Source organism: Anoplopoma fimbria, chromosome 3 (genome assembly GCF_027596085.1).
Source record: "Anoplopoma fimbria isolate UVic2021 breed Golden Eagle Sablefish chromosome 3, Afim_UVic_2022, whole genome shotgun sequence".
NCBI lineage: Eukaryota > Metazoa > Chordata > Actinopteri > Perciformes > Anoplopomatidae > Anoplopoma > Anoplopoma fimbria.
This window is the reverse complement of record NC_072451.1, coordinates 7,638,280-7,659,956: the sequence shown is the minus strand read 5'-3', so window position 1 is coordinate 7,659,956 and position 21,677 is coordinate 7,638,280. Positions and strand designations below refer to the sequence as shown.

The 21,677-nt window shown below is 38.8% G+C and overlaps 1 protein-coding gene across 1 annotated transcript; it reads right to left on the bottom strand.

The window, feature by feature from the left end:
• Positions 1–13,151: 13,151 nt before the first annotated feature.
• On the bottom strand, positions 13,152–18,946 carry atp6v0b (ATPase H+ transporting V0 subunit b). Its single transcript, XM_054625024.1, has 8 exons — positions 18,650–18,946; positions 17,681–17,729; positions 16,480–16,563; positions 15,706–15,783; positions 15,176–15,245; positions 14,963–15,014; positions 13,901–14,091; positions 13,152–13,635 (listed from the first exon to the last, which is right to left on the bottom strand). The coding sequence occupies exons 1-8, from the start codon at positions 18,732–18,734 to the stop codon at positions 13,609–13,611; spliced, it is 636 nt and encodes a 211-aa protein (XP_054480999.1). The 5' UTR covers positions 18,735–18,946; the 3' UTR covers positions 13,152–13,608.
• Between the last annotated feature and the right edge of the window lie 2,731 nt (positions 18,947–21,677).

Sequence of the window (21,677 nt, the reverse complement as noted above, 5' to 3'; positions counted from 1 at the left end):
AAGTGGAGGACAGACCGACATTGTCCTCCTGCTGCTGGCATGACTAAAATGTTACCACCTGTTAATTCAGCATCTTACTAAGCCTGTGTTGTGCCTTTGTGTTTCCCACAATGGAAACTTCCACATAAACTGCTATGCTTCACCTTGGATGTCAAAATCCCAGTTATGTAAAGCTACAGCTGATAAATCATAAGTATGCATAAATGCTCACTGAAGCAATAACTATTCAGCGTTTATTATGTAAGGGATAATAATTGAGGGATCAGTCAATAGGGTTATCTGATCTTTCCATCCATCCATCCATCTCCTTCCGCTTATCCGGGGCCGGGTCGCGGGGGCAGCAAGCTAAGGAGGGTCCTCCAGACGTCCTTCTCCCCAGCAACACTTTCCAGCTCCTCCTGGGGAACCCCGAGGCGTTCCCAGGCCAGACGAGCTATATAATCTCTCCAGCGTGTTCTGGGTCTACCCCGGGGCCTCTTACCAGTTGGACGTGCCTGGAAAACCTCTAAAGGGAGGCGTCCAGGAGGCATCCTGATCAGATGCCCGAGCCACCCTACGAAGGAAGCTCATTTAAGGCTGGCCCGCTTGTCATTTCGGCCGCTTCGCGATCTCATTCTTTCGGTCACTACCCAAAGCTCATGACCATAGGTGAGGGTTGGAACGTAGCTGGACTGGTAAATCGAGAGCTTTGCCTTTCGGCTCAGCTCCTTCTTCACCAAAACGGTCCGGTACAATGCCCGCATCACTGCTGACGCTGCACCGAACCGCCTGTCCATCTCCCGCTCCATTTTACCCTCACTCGTGAATAAGATCCCGAGATACTTGAACTCCCTCGCTTGAAGCAGTGACTTACTCCCAACCCAGAGGGTGCAATCCACCGTTTTCCGGAAGAGAACCATGGCCTCAGACTTGGAGGTACTGACTCTCATCCCGACCGCTTCACACTCGGCTGTGAACCGCCCCAGTGCGTGCTGAAGGTCACGTTCTGAAGAAGCCAACAGAACCACATCATCTGCAAAAAGCAGGGATGCGATTCTGAGGTCCCCAAACCGGAAACTCTCCTCCTCCCCGGCTGCGCCTTGAAATCCTGTCCATGAAAATCACAAACAGGATTGGTGACAATGGGCAGCCCTGGCGGAGGCCAACACGCACTGGGAACAAGCTCGACTTTGTGCCGAGTATCCGGACACAGCTCTCACTTTGGTCATACAAGGACCGAATGGCTCGTAGTAACGAACCAGGTACCCCATATTCCCGCAGTACCCCCCACAGGACTCCCCGAGGGACACGGTCGAAGGCCTTCTCCAAGTCCACAAAACACATGTAGACTGGATGAGCAAACTCCCATGCACCCTCCAACAGACCTGCAAGGGTAAAGAGTTGGTCCGCTGTTCCACGTCCAGGACGGAATCCCATTGCTCAGTCCAGGACTCCCGCATTGCTCCTCCTGAATCCGAGGTTCGACAATCGGACGGAGCCTCCTTTCCAGCACCCTGGAGTAAACTTTCCCGGGGAGGCTGAGCAGTGTGATACCCCTATAATTGGAGCACACTCTCCAGTCCCCCTTTTTGAAAATGGGAACCACCACCCCGGTCTGCCACTCCACAGGCACTGTACCCGACTTCCACGCGACAGTGAAGAGACGTGTCAACCAAGACAGCCCAACAATGTCCAGAGCCTTTAGCATCTCCGGTCGAATCTCATCCACTCCTGGCGCTTTGCCGCTGAAGAGCTTTTTAACTACCTCAACGACCTCCGCCAGGCATATGGACGAGTCTTCCCTGAGTCTTCAGACTCTGCCTCTTCCACAGAGGACGTGTTGGTCGGGTTCAGGAGTTCCTCAAAGTGTTCTTTCCACCGCTCGACAATATCCCCAGTCCGGGTCTGCAGTTCTCCCCCCCTGCTGAGCACAGCCTGAGAAAAGCCCTGTTTCCCCTTTCTGAGTCGTCTCACGGTTTGCCAGAACTTCCTTGAGGCCATTCGAAAGTCCTTCTCCATGGCCTCGCCGAACTCCTCCCACACCCGGGTCCTCCCCCGCCACCTGATCCAACTCACCACCAGGTGGTGATCAGTTGACAGCTCTGCTCCTCTCTTCACCCGAGTGTCCAAGACATACGGCCGCAGGTCTGATGACACAACTACAAAGTCGATCATAGACCTTTGGCCTAGGGTGTTCTGGTACCAAGTACACTTATGAACCTCCCTATGCTCAAACATGGTGTTTGTTATGGACAGTCCATGACTAGCACAGAAGTCCAACAACAAAGCACCACTCAGGTTCAGATCGGGCAGGCCGTTCCTCCCAATCACACCCCTCCAGGTTTCTCCATCGTTACCCACGTGAGCGTTGAAGTCTCCCAGAAGAACTATGGAGTCCCCAGTCGGCACCCTTTCCAGAACACCACCCAAGGACTCCAAGAAGGCCGCGTACTCCGAACTGCCGTTTGGTGCATAGGCACAAACAACAGTCAGAGACTTTCCTCCTGCGATTCCCAGTCGCAGAGAGGTGACCCTCTCGTTCTCCGGGGAGAACTCCTGAACAGCGGCGCTCAGCCGGGGGCTTGTGAGAACTCCGGAAAAGGAAAAAGTCCAGCCCCTCTCCAGGAGTTTGGTTCCAGAACCGGTGCTATGCGTGGAGGTGAGCCCAACTATATCTAGTTGGTAGCGTTCCACCTCCCGCACCAGCTCCGGTTCCTTCCCCGCCAGAGAGGTGACATTCCACGTCCCTAGAGCTAGTCTGTGATGCCGGGGGTCAGCACGCCCAGGTTTCCACCCCAGCCTGCCGCCCAGCTCACATTGCACCCGACCCCAATGCCTATCCCTGCGGGTGGTGGGCCCACAGGGTGGCGGCACAATGTAGCTTTTTCGGGCTGGGCCCGGCCGGGCCCCATGTGCCAAGGCCCGGCCACCAGACGCTCGCCGGCGAGCTCCCCTACCAGGTCTGGCTGGTGCCCCGGTTTCCCTATTCCGGGCGAGGTGCCACTACCTTGTATCGTCCGATTCATTGAGGTTTTGTGAATCGCTCTTAGTCTGACCCCTCCCCCGAGACCACTTTGCCTTGGGAGACCCTACCAGGAGCTATTGCCCCCGACAACACAGCTCTCAGGATCACTGGGGCACACAAACCCCTCCACCACGATAAGGTGGCGATTCATTGGAGGAGGTGATCTTTGTGTTTGACAAATGTCACCTAATGAAGCCCGTGGACTTCTCTAGGCGTTTCACTGATGTAACGAAGACATTAACTAAAAACAGAACCAAGCAGAAATAAAGAAATGATGAAAATATGAAAAGAGCTGAGTGTGGGAAGGCAGAAGAGAAGAGAAGAGAGTAAAAGCAGAGCTAATCAGAACAGAACTCCAGCCTTCTACCCGCTCAACTCTCCTCCACTCAGCTCTGCCCATTCGGATATTAAATTGCCTCTCAGCCGTCTGTGATCTGAAGGAGGTTGGACTTTTTTAAAAGTCTGCTATCACATTGCTTTTCTGCTCTTCTTTCTGCTCCCTCTCATCAAAGAACAAGTGCACCCTGCTTTGTTTTAAAAAAAAACACGGTCTCACTTCCTTTTGTAAGTTTGTTTTACCAAAATTAACAAGAAACGGATGAAATCAATGAGACATCGCAGAATGGAGAGGTATTTCATGCCAACAATTAATATCACTGAAAGTCGGAGGCTGAAAGCCATTAGAGGAAATTCTCCTCCAGTGTTACATCCGCTGTTTCTCAGCATGCAGGCTGCACTCCTGTTATGCAAATACAACAAAGTCCCGTTTGTAGCCGCGATCCATAGACTACAGTGGAAACATCATCAACTCTCTCTCTCTCTCTCTCCTCTCTTTCTCTGTGTCTCCCTCTCTCTCTCGCTCTCTGATCCAGCTGCTCTTTTGGCAACGGAGCAAAGAAATAAATGAAGTGCTTCAGCGGAAGGAAGGCTTCACTAGAGAAGGATTGCGGGGAGAGGGAGTGAGATGAGGATTTGGTGAGGGGTTTTAAAGACATTTTATTTAAATGAGTGTCTTTTTTTGGCTTAAAAACATCAGCGGGACATTAGGCTTAGGGCCACTCCTGTCCAATTATGCTTCCAATGGATATCGATTTTTAATCAACCTGAGTCCTTGGATGCTATTTTTATTTTCTTTGCTTTATAATTGGAATATTGAGGATTTAATATGGCCTGTAATGAAAACAGTGCGGTGAATATTTTGTAACTAACTATTGGGCTCATCTGTAGCTCTGTACTCCCAAACCACTTGTCTTTCTACAGGGGGGGCACCCGCGGGAATATTTTTTGGTTAGAAGCAGCAACATCCTGGAGTCTTGTCATCACAGCCTGTCTACCGTTTCCCAAAACGTCAAAGTATTTCTTTAAATAGCACTGCTCCACATGCGGATGACGCACATTTTGTGCTTTTTATGAAATTGAGATAGTGGAGAAAAGACAGAGGCAGAAAGAGTGGAACGATGGAGCAAAGCCGGATTCAAAACAAGGAACGTGGTTCATCGTCTGCATATTAACCCCTCTCAAGGCTGCACTTCCAAAATGAGCAACAGGAATAATTGGAAACAGGGAGTCTGACAAAGGTAAATTATAAACAGGATGCCGCGTCGGGTTGTGCGCCACTGCGTTGTTCACATTCGAATAGAAAACAATCCAATCAAACTGATTTTATTGCTGATGCTCGCTTGCGTAGCATTCAGTTAGCATATTGTGTAATGGACATAATCCGCGAAAATAGACATTGGAATAGTTTGAACCAGTCAAGTTGCTTAAAATGTTGGCGTTGTATGTTTCTGTAAGCCATTGCTACTCTGGATGTTGAAGTTCTTGCGTTTGTTCAGAGCAAGTGACGTCGTACAACAAGACACGTGCTGAGCAAGTGAGGTAGTATATGCAGAAACCGTTACTGAAAGTGAGATATCATTATAACGAGAATAGCAAGCGAGAAAGTCCACCAAGGGCAGATGGGAGGGGTGGTGGATGAATCAAACAAACACAGGACTTTCACCCAGGAGACGCTTTTTGTGTTCCGTGTCAAACCATGTTATAAAACATTACGTAAGAAAGTCCACTCAGGGCTCTTCACGCTACTAAAGTTGTTACGGTTTGAAAGTTATTATTTTAACATAAACCATTATCCTTTTTCTTACCTTGACCAAGTAGTTCTGTTGCTTAAATCTAACTGATCATTTCACAACTTTAACCACTTGGCATTGTGAGATGTCTGCAGGCGTGATATGAGGCTGATATCAAGAGCATTTTTGGGTCAGCAATGTGAACAGTCAAAGTATCCAGTGTTTTTGCAGAAACTTACAATTACAAAAAGAAATCTGGCAACAGGGTTGTTCGAATCTATGTGTTGAAATTGTTTTCACCAAACTCTATTAATAATAACAATGAAAACAGGGATTTCATTGCCCTGAAAAGAATAGAAAATAAAACAGTAGTAATGACTTGAAGCTGATAGTTGGACCTTTACTGCAGTCAAAAAAAAAAAAGAAAGTGAGCAAATGTAGATAACATAACTAATACAAACACACACAACTTCTCCTAACTTGCCCCCGCGGTTCATCAGGGTTTGTTCACAAGACAATAAATCCCTACTCGTTAGGACCAACAAGGTGAGGAGATGAACTAAAGGAATCCAATTTAAAACATGCGCTTTGGTTTAGACCTACTATACAAGGCTTCATGAAAGATCATAGCAAGCTGTGCAGGACTGAACAGAGAAAAAGTGACAGTGGAGGAGCTGATCATATTTACACAGAGCTGATCCAAACACTCCGTTGAAACAGTGATATAACACGCTTCGCTCAAGCGAGCTACAGCACACAGGAGACCTTTTTTGGGCTGAAAGTAAACATTTTTACAGGCTGTCCAAAGTTATTTCTTCTTATCATAAAATATATATGAACCCTCAGTCAGAGCTCATGGAACAGCACAGTGGAGCAGATCTATAATTATAATAAAAACACCACTGTGAAAAGCTTCTACTTAGAACTTTGTTCTCTCTTTCAAAACGTAAACAGAGCCCTGAGGACATTTCTACACAAGCTCTACACAAGGTGAGAAATTTGCCAAGTTATCTCTGCCAGGAGGATTGTGCGATCAGTCGCATATGTGCGTGCATGCATGCATCGGCGAATGAGTGTGCACCTCTGCGTCTGTCCAAGGCTAATCTGGAATTCTGCTGCAGCAAACTGCAAACACAGTATTTGGGGTGCCCAGTTATGGCTGCATGCTCAAGGATCTGTCGTGTCTGCCTTGACATCCACTTTCTCAAAAAACCTTGCATTTCCTGTTTTATACTGCTACTGACTCCTCACTCACTTCCACAACATTTTGCTAATAACATTAGACTAAATGACTAAATAGCGTCAGTTAAGTTAGCATGATCTGATGTTTCCCACTCTTTCTAATCTGCATGAAAACAGCTCTTAAAATCTCCATTTATCTATATAAAGGAAACAAAGGATTGGCAGTTTGATATTGCCTGGCTCCCTTGAAATTATTTTTGGCAGTAATGTGATGGTTTGTGATGCTAAGGTGACTTCCAGTGTACTGTTTTACAAATGTTTCCACGCAATGTGCCAAGAATTTAGGACACAACCTAAGCAAGGAATCAACACATAGCTGGTGCAACCTTATCGACGTGTGACCCTCTGCTTCCAGGATAGCTTGAATAACCGCAGAGGCAACCCTGATAAACAACAACAGGGAAAAAAAGGCAGCACTCCAGAGTAAAATAACATATTGGCAATCAATAGGCGGATGCATTTCCGGATGAAGTCGTCATGAGAGCATGTATATAAAACTACGTGATAAAAGAAAGACAAAACCACCACCCTGTCACCTTTAACTGTAAAGCCTAACGCCATAACCACCTCTCTGCTCTCTGAGAAGCTTCAAGCCAAGTCACAGGTTTTCAAAGCAGATGGCCAAAAGATGAAAACATGTTTCTGCAATATCACCGCACATGAGTGAGCTTAACTGGTCCAAGATATGTGCTCTGTAATAGTGAACTGGTATCACACAGTTCTCATTAGCATAATGAGTTTAATGTCGATGTTTTGATGATTTTAAGGTGATTCTTATGTTGAATTAAAAATCCACCCATTGAGCTTTTTTCTTGACAGACATTTTGATTTAGAAAATGCACAATTGTTACGAGAAACAATAACAATGGCTCTGTTCTATTAACGTGTACCAGACAGTGTGACAGTGAGCCAGCGTGCACAATACCACGACCCTAAAGCTAAATGGAATTCAGCCATCTTTGATATCATTATTAACACCTGCTTTTCCAAAGCTGTGACAAGTCTAAATGTTTTCTATGATAAAGGTTAATCAATCCACAACTGAGCAGACACAATGTATTCGTGATGACCATGTGTTACAGTCAAAAGCTCCAGAACGAGCAAGAAACTGGTCTGTGAATTGAGATTGTTTTGTCAAGTGGGGAAACTATCTTCCAGGAATATTCAAGTACATGAGAGACGCACCGGATTACACAATATTGAGTTGAATATATGATTATTGTATCACAGGGGTTTATTAATGGTTTCCCTGTTTATGGAGGAAGAGTGTGTTTGATTGACAAAAAAGAATCAGCTATTTGACCATTTTACTTTTAGTCAATTTTCATGTTAAAATACCAAACATTGCATTATTCTAGCTTTCTGCTTCTCTCTCATCCTATGTGACAGCAATCTGAACATCGTTGGTTTTGCACCATCTGTCAGTCAAAAGAAGCAATTTGATACCATCACACATGGCTTTAAGGAATAGTGAACTTCTCACTACATTCTGACGTCTTATGAAATAATGAATCATGATAATAATCAGCAGATTACTCAATACTGAAAATATCTGTTAGCTGTCGCCCCTTTTTCTAAACGGTATCTGGCTTAACTTTATAAACTATAAATACGAGTACAGCAATTGTAGTCGCACTGAATTTGAAAACAACAATTTACCTCACTACGTTGCCCTCAAAAGTATACAACATAGCCTTATCATGAAAAGAAAATGTTTTGTACAATACTGCATCAAAAAGAAAATCCAAACACCAAAGGCCACTCTTCACTGGACAACTTTGTTACATCACACAGCGAGGTAGTTCCAGTCCACTTGCTCCTATATCCTCCACAGCCCTAAAGAGATGCTGTGTCATAAATGAGAGGGATGTCAGATTGGATTACGATCTAGGTACAGAGCTTCTGTGTAAACGCCTGGTTAGGTTAAGCTTCATGATGAAGAAGCCTCCTCCTCCTCCTCCTCCTCTTCTTCTTCACTCTCATTTCCCCAGTGTAACGCTGGCTGTGCACACTTCGCTCTTAGTGTGCTGTGACCAGACCATAAGACAAGAGATGCTGTAGTCCATAGACTGTGCATCCTCTCTTTAACATTATGGGGGAAATAGTCCCAGCAATTTCAGACAGATAAAAAAAAAAAAAAAAAAAAAAGTGAATCTTAAGAGCTTTTAAAAGCTCCAAATTAAACCCAAATTGCATGGCTGAATATCCCCCTCAGCAGTCTGTGTGATGGTCCATTTACAGTAGGAGAACAGTGCAGGGAGGCTGGCTGGAGCCTATTATGGCGGGTGGAAAGATGCTGCTAGTTGGTGGAAATGTGCATGATAACAAAAGAAGGGTGGGAGGCAGAGCATGACACCATATTCCCATGATATTCAAAGCATAAATAAAAGCAGAAAATTGCAAGGTAGATGTGTGCAGGATGGATGGAAACAAAGGAAAAGCTGGGATGCGATGCTGATGGAAACAATGCATCCCAGAGAGCAGACAGAGCACCTTACCTTGAGGACTTTTATCTGTGCATCTTCTTTACTGGACCACCACTCATTTCATTCACAAAATAAAACCAAAAACTGTCAAAGAACCGTTTTGCAGCCAGAAATGTTTGTTTTTTAAAAAAATATATTTTTTAAAAAAGCACTAAAAGCTAGAGGCTCAGCCCAGCTCGCTGTGCTAGGGAGAACTATATTCTCCTCGCTTCCACAGACCAGGCTATTATGTCTGCTCTTCATCAGGAGGAGAGCTCCATGTTGTTTATAGCATTACGCCAGCCCAGCGGCTAACGTAACCCGCAACGATATTCTACCGCAAACCGGTGCGTGGAGCGATGCTATCCTCATGGTTTTTCCGTCATCCCGCTGTGTGTTTTGGTGAGGATGATGTGGAAGCAGAGAGAAAGGATGCTCTCAGGCTGAGGCAGCGAGCAGGTCCCTTCGCTCCTGCTCTCTACGGAAGCCCGGCTGGGACAGAAATGCGCTTTTCTTTTTCTTTTTCTTTCTGCTCATCTGACATCATTGTGTAACCTGATTTTACTCAGAAATCCACACAGGGACTTATTTCATTTTTACATAATGATTATGCATTTGCACTTAATACCAGATGTTTAACATGTTATGGATTTACAAAAAGGCTTCCAACTTATTGTATTTGTTTAAGCTGATATTGTCTCTTTTTTAATCTTTTATATACATAGTTTAACATTTTTATCTTACAGTTTGTAGTTGTTCCCTTTAATGTAGGTTGTATGAACATGTTTAAAAAAATTATCTGAATAAAAACAAACAAAAAAGGATTCAAACTTATAGTATTTGTTTAAGCTGATATTGTCTCTTTTTTAATCTTTTATATACATAGTTTAACATTTTTATCTTACAGTTTGTAGTTGTTCCCTTTAATGTAGGTTGTATGAACATGTTTAAAAAAAAAATTATCTGAATAAAAACAAACAAAAAAGGATTCAAACTTATAGTATTTGTTTAAGCTGATATTGTCTCTTTTTTAATCTTTTATATACATAGTTTAAAATGTTTATCTTACAGTTTGTAGTTGTTCCCTTTAATGTAGGTTGTATGAACATGTTTAAAAAATGTCTGAATAACAACAAAAAAAGGTAGGGAATTATTATTATTTTTGAAATAATGATTAGGCATTTGCACTTGATAGCAGATGTTTAACATGTTATGGATTTAGGTTGTATGAATATGTTTAAAAAATGTCTGAATAAAAACAAACAAAAAAAGGATTCAAACTTATAGTATTTGTTTAAGCTGATATTGTCTCTTTTTTAATCTTTGATATACATAGTTTAAAAGTTTTATCTTACAGTTTGTAGTTGTTCCCTTTCACTCAATTAGTCAACAAAATTGATCATTATAGTCTAAATTTATAAACATTTTGACTCTATTTTTGTATTTTGGTGTCCCAATGATATTCACAAATCATGGTCTTCATTAAAAGTTGTCTAAATAATAAAGACATTTATTTTTATTGAACTTTATAATATTGACAGATAACAATCATATCTCAATATACAACATAAGTAGGCAAATTCCATTTTATGTTATGTTTTGATTGTCTTTTTTTTTTTTTACCTAAACAGCCCTATTTCAAAGTTGTTTTTTTTTACATTTTGTACTTGCTGCTTTTTACTTGTTACTTGTTCATTTACTAATAGCTCATATGGTGTTGGTTCACTAAGACACCTTTTTTGGTCCTTAGATTTAATCTTATATGTATTCTAGATAATTTTGTGTTGGTGTAAACAATAAACACATTTTACAAAAAACACAGTTTGATATTAGTAAATACTTTAGTTAATTGTTTAAATATGCATGTGTGAACCATGCTTACTATACTTTATGATTTTTATTTAAATGCAGATGGACCTTTTAATGGATTTAGAGGTTTTTTTTAACTTTGATCAACAGAACAAAGCTCCCTCTTACTTAATGTGTGAGTAAGTTTGTTTATACAGTATTGTTAGACTAAGACATCTGTGGTCTATTTGTTTATTGAATTTGTTTAGACTATATGTAGATTATGTTGATTGTTTATTCAGTATGGTCTCTTTAAGAAGCCATTATTCATTAATGTAAAACATCTGGCATCATAATGATTTTCACAAACATGGATCTTTATTACTGGATATTATGAGATCTTCAGCAGCCAACTGCAACAGAACAATTATCTATTTGAGAACCGTGATGATTAATATCAGATACATTTTAATATTTCTACATTGACGCTATGCTGTTTTATTCAATTTCAAACTACAAACAGGGTTAACAGCTACACCAGTCAACAAATTGATATTGTGTTGAATAATAACAGGAGACGTGAGCCTAATTGTTTCCTTAGGTGAGCTTTCAGTGTGATCAGCACCAGTTTAATGATGGGACAGATGTTGTGGTTCTTTGCCCCATCTAGTGGAAGAAAGGAATCACTGCAGGAAACAAGAATATCAGCAGTCTGAAAGACATTCAGCTCACATTTCAAAAAGCAGTAGACAGAAGAGTTTATGATGACTGGACACTTAGTTATCGTTATAGGACTGACAAAAACCACAACACAAACACGGATATAAATCAAAAACAAAAAACAAAGAACTTGATTGGACAATTTTATTTTCTCAAGGACATTTATGAAGCCAGAAGGAAGGATTTGTTTTTGTTATCATCATACACAATGTCAAAAACAATGAGTTTACTTTCCGATCACCATCACATCAACATAATGCACACACGGTAACAACTACACTCACTGAAAGCCTGGGGTTTGGTACGAAGCCTGGTTTGCCAAAGGAATGCTGGAGTTATGTCTCTGTGTATTTATAAAACCATTTTAAGGGCAAAGGTCGTCTTGCTGCTTTGACACCTTTGGGAGGATGTCTAGATATTTTAAAGACAATCCAGTTTCCCCTCATTAAGAACTCCACAAGAGGGTAAAGGGGAAACACTTACAGAAAAAGATATGAGACAATTCACAATTAGCCATGGTCTGTCATCTTAATGTGTGGAATGATGCATCAAGAGCAAAAGGTTTTTCCATAAAAGCATTTTGCTCTCTGTGCTGACATCAACTTGATTCTTCTGTCAGCTAAAGGTTCAGAAAGATTATCCATTGATACAGATTTACGAGTCAGCAACAATAGGCATCAGCTGAAATGCTGCAAAGCTACCAGCTAATAAAAAGAAAGAGACATTGATGACAATATTTTTTCTGATGGCTTTGCTGTCTTGTAGCACAAGTCTTATTTTGACATTCCAATTGCACTCTACCCACAAATACAACTCGGCTTTACACACACACGTTAAACATCTTTAAGGAATGTTAGAAAATATTGGGAACACGGACTTGAGTTTAATAAAAAATAAAAGTGAGGATTTGTAGAATTTCTGTGTAAAATGAGAATTTAAAAAGTCTGCATCCATAAAGTTGTTTTATTATGTAATGGAATCTGTGTTTTTCTACATGCCAGACCACCTGAGATCACATAACATCTAAGTGAGAGGACCAGTTAATACAAAATCATTACCCCTAAAGACCTCTAGTACTACCATGGTGATGCTACAGGAGATGTAAACTATCACTATTTAGCGTAAGGTAATACTTGTCACGAACGTGCTTACTAAAATAAATTCCACTTGCCTGTCTACGACTATCAAAGGTTTAGAAAGCTTTCACTTGAGCATCTGCAAAAAAGTATATATATTATGGTTATCCAGGATATTTTGGCTTCCCTCTAGTCAAAACTGAACAATCCACTTTCGTGGCCACACCATCCTTGTAAAAACTACTGAAAAGGAAACAGATTAAAACAAACAAAATAAGTAAACTCAGGGGTAAACAAGGAAGTTATGTCTGGCAGCTGTGTTCAGGAGGCTCACTGGTCTCAAATGTCGACATTTTTAGCTCCATAATGTTTTGAGGAACTAAGGAAATGAACGACAGGATGTCATATTTAGAGCAGATATGTCGCTGTGATCTGACTCTGACTCTATCTGGCCTCCCAAAGAGCAAGTCCAACTCTCCAATGACCTTACTAATGATTTCAGATCAGTATTCCAAACCTATACTTCATAGATTCTCCATCACTTCTACAGCGGGAGGCCTGAAAAAAATACTGTAGTTGGGCCACTGTGTGGATTAAGGACCACTGGCTTATTATTAGCAGAACAGTTACAAAAACAAAAAAAAGAACTGACAGACCAGGCTACAGTAATAAACACAATGGCAAACACCCTCATGCTTCACTTGAAAAAAAGAAAAAAAATCACATGTCCAGCATACACACATCTGCACACACACTCACAGAAATATTTTCAAATTCTCCGGTGTCATTTTTACACTCATCGTTTATCCAAGAGTGGTCAGAAAAAAATAGATTTGTCCCAACTTGCATGAACCCATCTGTAAGTTTTGAGAGCGATTCAAGACTTAAGACTGGCTGGTGTTAGGAAACACATCTAAATTCCTACAATTCATTCTGTTTGTACTATCCATCAAGCTGAACTGAAGGTTCAATCATTTATAATCAGAATATGTACCGTACACGAAACACAGGCATCTTTTTTTTTTTTTTTTTTTTTTTTTTTTTTTTTTTAGTCTTTTCTAATATTGATGTTTCTCTCAAGAAAAGACAGTCGGGTGTGCACGTACCACTCTTGCATAAATGATGCGTTAAAAACAATACCAGGCAAATAGAGACATTTAAATAATTTACGATGTATTTACACAATAATCCGTCTTTTTTTCCAGCAGTTCTTTTTTTATCTTCTCAGCGTGTGAATGCATCTTCTAGTCACCCATCTTTACTTTCGATGTCTGAGGGAGAAGAAAAGAAACCAGTTATTACATTTTCAAACATAGATCTCATGACAACTACATAATATAGATCCATCTTGAGTTTTGTGGAAAAAATGACTGTCTTTGCAATGCCAATTCTGAAACAATGGCCTTTTGTTGGTGAACATCTTTGCAGCCAAATACCAGGGATATTTATCTCCTTAAAGGAAAAACGACAGATGGCGAAGACACAAGGAATAAAAAAAAAAAAAAAAAAAAAAAAAAATCAGCCTGTCTCATTCACCTGCAGAATGGCTACAATGACACCAAACAGGCCAATAGCACTGCCAAAGATTTCCACAATGAGGATCTTCACGAAGAGGTTGGCGTTCTGGGCGTCTGCCAAAGCGGCTCCGCTGCCCACGATGCCAACGCAGATGCCACAGAAGAGGTTGGAGAAGCCAACAGTCAGACCGGCTCCGAACATGGAGTAACCTGGCGGGACGGGAAATCAAATGAGTCAGAGACCTCGGTGAGCAATCCACTGTGGGACTGGCAACAGGAATCTCATTTCCTGTGAGGTCTGGAAACCAAAGCACACATTAACAGCTTCTGATATTCAATCTGAGAGTCAATTTTGAAGCAACCTAAATGATTAATTTCTTTGATCTCTTGAAAATAACCATCTATTCATTCCTAATATTTTATGCAATTTGGAGTCTATATATATATATCAAAATATATTTGATTTCATAGATGTAGTGAGAAATCCATATTTAATAGTTATTTGGACTGAATGTTGCATACATCTTAAAACAGTTCACTCCAAAATCAAAAATAAATATTATTCTTCTCGAGTGCCATATTGTTCCATTATAGTGGAGAGAAGGCAGACATCTCTTCAGCTAAAGATATCTAAAATAACAAGCAACTCACACCAAAACAATCTTAATTGATAAATAACACTACAGATAAAAAGGAAAATATGTTATTTTTATTTTAGGGTGAATTGTCACTTAAACATGTTGTGTTATTTTTAAAGCGTTTTTTCATAATTTTATTGTATTTTTTTCTTTTGTTCTATATTTATGTTTCTTGATTATTGCAATACTTTCTTTTATTTTTAATGTTTCTGTTTTTCTGATTCTCAGCATTTAACTTGCTATCAGTTAAACCGTAAAATAATATTTTTTCAAGCTGGAAGCATCAACGTTTACATTAAATTCATGTGTGTTTAAGAAAAAGGAAGAAATATTCACCTCATATACAACAATTTGCGTGATATTCAGTAAATTGATGGTACCGTTTTATGTTGTTGACATTTTTCTTTTGTCTTGCTTTCAGTAGCTTTATGTGGTTTTCTTACCAGCTTGGTAGTTCCTTGCCCCGATGGTCTCAGGCGTTGTTCCACTGAAGTTCTAGAGGATGAAAGAGGGGTTTTTTTAGCCAAAAAACATTCTTGCTCCGTTGTTTATTAAGATTTCTGTCCCATATCTATAATGCTTTCATTTTTGGTAGAGCAAAATGGATAACTTCACAATGTTCTTGATCATGGACAAGAAAAATTCTTAATGCTTACCTCGGCCATGTTGCTGATTACAATGGCCATGATGATCCCGTAGATCGCCACAGCTTCACAGAAGATGATGCTAAAGGGAGACATAATAAAACATAAACAAAATATTTAAAATTGTCAGTTTGTTCCCACAAGTCATCACAAAGCTGCAGTTCCAATTTGAGAGGTATTTAGGTATTTTATGGATTTCTGATATTTATTGGCTACTATGTTTTTCCCCATCTTTGGCCTTGTACTTCGTGAGTCTACAGGAGGTTAAAAATATATAAAAATTGATTTCTCAACTACCTTAATTCAGCAGCAATATTCAAGTGTGTTAAGCAAGATAAAACTAAGCAACTGAGCCTATTAAGATTCAGGAAAGAGAGAATGATGGATGAAGTACTTTACTAATCCCCAACAAAAATATGCATTGGTACAGCAGCTACTTCACATAAATCACAAAAAAGAAACAAGAAGATTGAATGTAAAAATAAAACAGAAGAGAAGGGAATTGGACAGAATGTAACTTTTTAGTTCTTGATTGAACTTACCTAACCAAATTCTTGGTTTTGATTCGTGGAGCCTTGACACCACCACCAATGATGCTGGAGCCAGTGATGTAGATCCCCCTGGAAAAGAAAAAGAAAAATCAGCACAACAATTATAACCTGAGAGAAAACTACCAGGTGATAAGAAATTATTAATAGGAAGCAGCACCAAAAACAATAGTACTTCTTGGTTTGCACACAAGAAAAAAAAACTCTGTAAAAGTGTGCTTTCATAGTGGCGACTAAAGTAAAAAGTACTAAATTTATATCATTTATTGAGAATAAATATCCAACAGGATGCAAACCAAGCAGGCCGCTCCCAGTTACATAAAAACAAAAATGGATTTTTAGAAAACTTGTGGATGGAGAACAAATGAGACGAGGTACATCCCCCAAAAATTGAATGATGTAACTATAACATAACGTAATGTGCTTGATGCCTATTTAATGATGAAGCCACCTGTACAAAACAATTTTCAAATATATACCTCATCAAATTTGTTTTGTTACAATCTACATATTAGCTTATGATTCACCAGTTTATTGCAGACACTAAAAAAGGAACACTATCCAAAAAATACTCGAGCATTTTCCTAAGTTGCTGAGTTTAACATTTTCCAGTTCCACATTTACACATGATGAACTTTTTTGGAGCGAGTCAAGAAAGAGGAAATCATTTGAAGAAACACCAGTGCATTCTAGGCCTTCACGTACCACCACACCTAGCTTACACATCTGACATACCCCTCTAAACTGTGTTCCTTGTCAGGTACTCACCAGGCTGCTCCCACCACAGACAGAGAGATGGCCAAGCCAATGCCCAGATTGGCCCACATGAAAGGAGAGGTCTCTGTCAGGAACCTGTGAGCAAAGAAGTACGGCCGATGAACTTCACTTTACAAGGAACAGTGTACAAGCAGCAAAACATTAATGCAGTTGTTTCAAGCAATACTGTTTCTCTGTACGTGTTGCCATGTGGTAAAGACGTTTGGTTTTCTTTACTTGCTTATGCCATTTAATGCTTCATTTTAAATCAGTTGTAATGTGTATGATCCTTAATATCTTCACCTGAAATTATGATTTACCCACTTGAAACAAAACTAAAAGTAAAACCACAACAATATTGTCATCTGCGAACTTGATCAAGCTTATCATCGGTTTTTTTTTATTTCATATAATAAAACAAACTAAACAGTCATGTGAAGACAGGTTAGTGCCACCCTCACAAAAGAAGGGCAGGCCCTGAATCTGTCACAGCAATGTCAAAAGCATTACTTCCCAACAGCCCAGTGCTATATTGAACAGTTTGAAACTGGTATTTGTTGCATTACATTATATATTTTTTCTTATCATAGTGCAATCTAGGAACAGCCAAAGCAGTTTTGTTACTGTAAAGAAAAAAATGTCTGTTTTAACATCTAATGTTCTGCAAGGGAAAACTGTCAGGGAGGCTCAGAGGAGTCAACGGAAAATAAGGGCCGACTTCAAAATAGTGCTACAACTGAGGATTATTTTCATAACCGATTAATCTTCCAGTTTTTTTTCTCATTAAATCTATTGTTTTGTAAATAAAGTGCCCCAAAAATAAAAAAAAATGGCCATCACAAATTCCAATAGAGCAAAATTCAGACTGCAAATAGTTGTTACTGTCTAACCAACAGTCCAAAACACAAAAGATTTCATCGCCAATTATACCTGACATAAAGGCAACAAATCTTTACATTTGAGTGGTTCAAAACAACACGTTTGGCATTTTTGCATGAAAGTGACTAAAACAAAATCAGTTAACAAATGAGTAACCAGATTAAATTACGCAGCTCTCCTTCAAATCAAGCAAGAATATAATCAGAAAACCGTATGCTGTACTAATTCTAACAGGAGGCAGAGTAAGTAAATATTGAGTAGTGGTATTTGTTCCAGTGTTTGTACCCCAATCCTACTAATCAACCTGCATTCAGCTTTATTCTAAGATGCTTACCATGCCACATCGAAGCGGAATCCAAGGTCAAAGATGGTATAGCATAGTCCTATGGAGACAAAAAGATATTAGGATGTTTCTGACGTACAGTACCAGTCTAAAGTCTGGACACACCTTCTCATCCAACTACTTTGAAGAATCTAAAATATAAAACATATTCTGGTTTGTTGAGCATTTGTTTGTTTACCACATAATTCCATATGTGTTCCTTCATAGTTTGGATGTCTTCAATATTAATCTACAATGTAGAAAAAAATAAAAATAAAGAAAAAACATTGAATGAGAAGGTGTGTCCAAACTTTTGACTGGTACTGTAAAAGTGGTAAAAAAAAAAAAGGTCAGATGGATATTTTACAAGTAAGCTCAGTGCAGACATTTACAGTATGCATTAATAACAGTTATTCATGCATAAAATCCCTTATTATTATTATTATTATTATAACAACAACTTTTCCCTGAACAGTGTGTGTCACATTCACGTGCTAAAGTCACGGAGAGAAGCGAGAACTTGGGTTCACGTGACACACTGCTGCAGTTCCTGCTTGGGACCGTCAGCTGTGCAGCTACATGCTAACCCAGCTAGCTCTCGTTAGCTTAGCCACGTCAGGTTGCTTTAAAAGAGAACCAACCCATGTGTCCCATCAAACCAAGTCTGGAACTAGTCAAATGAACCCCAAACACTCTTATATATTCTGCTGCTAAGAGCTAGCTTAACGCTAATTAGCAACACATGCTACATTAGCTTGTGTCGCGTAATAGCCTGCAAACAAAATGGAACCAGCCGCAGACGCTCTCGTTCCTTTATTTAGCCGGGTCCCAAATTCTAGCTGTCAAACGCGAAAAAAACGCGCTTTGCTATGAAGAAATAACAAATAAATGCACTTGTATTGTTACATAGGGGTACAGAATATAAAATGCAATTCATTAATATCACATATACGTGTTTGTTTATGGGAAATATAATCTTACCGACGATTAGTATGGTGCTCCAGAAGGCCAAAGTGACCCCCGTGTACAGAATAGCGTGTCCGTTCATCATCCACTCTAGCAGCATCTATCTGGCTATCTAACTTAATTAATCAGTGAGATGTCCTCGGCTCAAATCTGTAATTTGACGCCAGAGACGCTAAGAAAACGTAATAATGGGGTTTAAAGACGCGCTATCGCTCGATGGAGAAGACTCGGCATCAGAAGGAGAAGCTGGTGATGTCAGCTGATCCAGCTTGGCGACCACGTGACCAGAGGCAAAAAGGGGGGCCGCGTCCGGTTATGAATTTTTTGTTCTGTGCTTTGAGAAATGTTTATTTATCCTTATTCTGTAAGCAAAGAGAATAACACCGTGGGTTAAAGGGGATGTCAGCCATCTTCTCCTACACAAACCCACTGTAAACATTCACATATTTAGCATCAAATCCAACTTGAAGATAAGATAAGATAAGATAAAATAAGATAAGATAACATAAGATAAAATAAGATAAATAAGATAAGATAAAATAAAAAAATAAGATAAAATAAGATAAAAAAATAAGATAAGGTAAGATAAAAATAATCCTTTATTAGTCCCGCAGCAGGGAAATTTGCAGGATTACAGCAGCATAGGGTAAAGTGCACACAAGAGACATAGTAAAAGACAGACAAGATAAAAATAAAATGAAATAAAAAACAAGTATTATAAATAAGCAATAAAAAACAGTAAAATCCACAATAATTGAAATATTATATGTACAGACAGAAAAAGACATTTACCCGTCTTATTAGACAAAATGCTGCACAAGGTACAATACACATTCAATACTTTATTCTGTACATCTGCTTTATTCTGTACATCTTTATTTTTGTGTCAGTTTGCATATATATTCATGTTATTTTCTGGAAAAATAACCTCAGCATGTAAGAAACTAAACAAAGGTTCTGAACATATTCTACTATAATAATTGCTGCTGTTATTATAAGTAGTCTTAATTGTTTTTTCCTTCGTTACTCTGCTTACTACTCTTATTATATGAATCATTTGTGTCATATACATTGAATGTGTTGTATCTCCGTTATGCTGTTCATTCTGTACACATGACATATATTGCATATTTTACCATTATCACTTGATTTTATTTATTTCATTATTTTATTATTTTATTTATTTTATTTATTTTATTTATTTTATTTATTTTATTTATTTTATTTATTTTATTTATTTTATTATTTTATTTGTTTATTTGATTGTCACTTGTTATTTTCATTTTGTTTCTTGTGCACTGTCTTGCTGGCTGGTCTGTCAAAGCACTTTGTAAACCTTGTTTTTAAAAGGTGCTATATAAATAAAGTTAAAATTATTATTATTATTATTATTATTATTATTATTATTATTATTATTATTATTATTATTATTCTGTCCATGCTGGGAGATGTTAAAGGGTTTTTTAGGGGAGTTTTTCCCTCTGAGGCAAATTTGTAATTTGTGATTCTGGGCTATACAAAATAAACTGAATTGAATTGAATAAGAACTTTGTATATACATATTCCTGGACTTGTCATGTCTTACTCATACAAAGTGATCCTTTTACAAAAACAAAAATATAGAAATATTGGAAATAAATTACAAAACATAAAACTATTAATGCATTTTCCCCGCACGTGGGTTGTGGTTCACACTGCGCTATACACAGAATAAAAAGGTGTGCAGCAAAGTCCTTGGAGAAGTGAGTATTATAACCGAATACGTCCCAGTGAGAGCTCCATGCAGTGCGTGTTATGGACGCTAGAGTGTCACTATTGTAGTTTGAGTTAAATAACGACTACAGTATATTAAAAGTGATTCATTTGTTCAATAAAACCCAGTTAAACTTCCATATTTACACAGAATATATAGCAGTAGATCCCCTTGGTGGCTTGAATGCAATCCCTTTTTCTCACCCCACAAATACATTCTGTTGAACAACAAAAGCAACTCACTTTTTTGTACCATACATTGATGAATAAGATAAGATAAGATAATCCTTTATTAGTCCCGCAGCAGGGACATTTACAATAGCATACTGGAAAACAGTTGCCCGCTTATTAGATAACTCAAATAAACTAAATGACACAATTTTCTTTGAATTTTTTTTCACTTTTAAGAGATGTTTTTAGGACTTTGTACTGATTCAAATTAATTTCTCTTGAAATAAATATCTGATATCAGACTTACTTAGAAAAAAATAAAAAGCATTGTTTATCCATTATCAAAGTATAAACTCACTTCAGTGAAATACAATCACATAAAGTGTTGTGATAAGCACTGACTAACAAACATGGTCAAAGAGGTGTCACATATGAGATACTGCTGTACATAGAATTTATCCTGTGAAAAAGTACACTTGAGGAATTAAAAACAGATTATTTATTAGGGAATGAATGAAAAAACCAAGAGCAAAAGATTGGACTTTGTCTTCAAGATACTTGATGACAAACTAATCTAGAGATTTCAGTTTCAAACTTCTCCATTGATACTATCCATCAAAACATAACACATGACACTGACATTATTTGCTCTTCCTGTGGCCTCGATGTTGAAACACAACAACTTATTTTCATTATACTATCATTTGTATGAAATATTTGTCCAGATTTATTCATTGTAACAAGTATGTTCAGTTTGTATTATAAATATTGTTTTCATTATGTCCGCACTTTACAACAAAAACATTATTATATCAAAAAAAATGTTTATGTAAAGTTCCATTATACCACAAAAATACATATCATAACAGAAATACCTTTGTTTGATATCCTTACAAATGATATCCACCTGCAATTTCAAACCAGACTTAAGACTTAACTTGGAAAGTCTGATAATTTCACTTGCTTGGAGACTATTTTGTCAAACATTTGGAACAGAAATCCTGAACTACCATCTAGGTCTGGGAAGGTTGAAAAACATGGGCATCCAGTGATGAACGCCATGACATTGAAGGAATTAAGCATATTTTGAGATTGATCTATATTTAGAGAGTGTACTCTG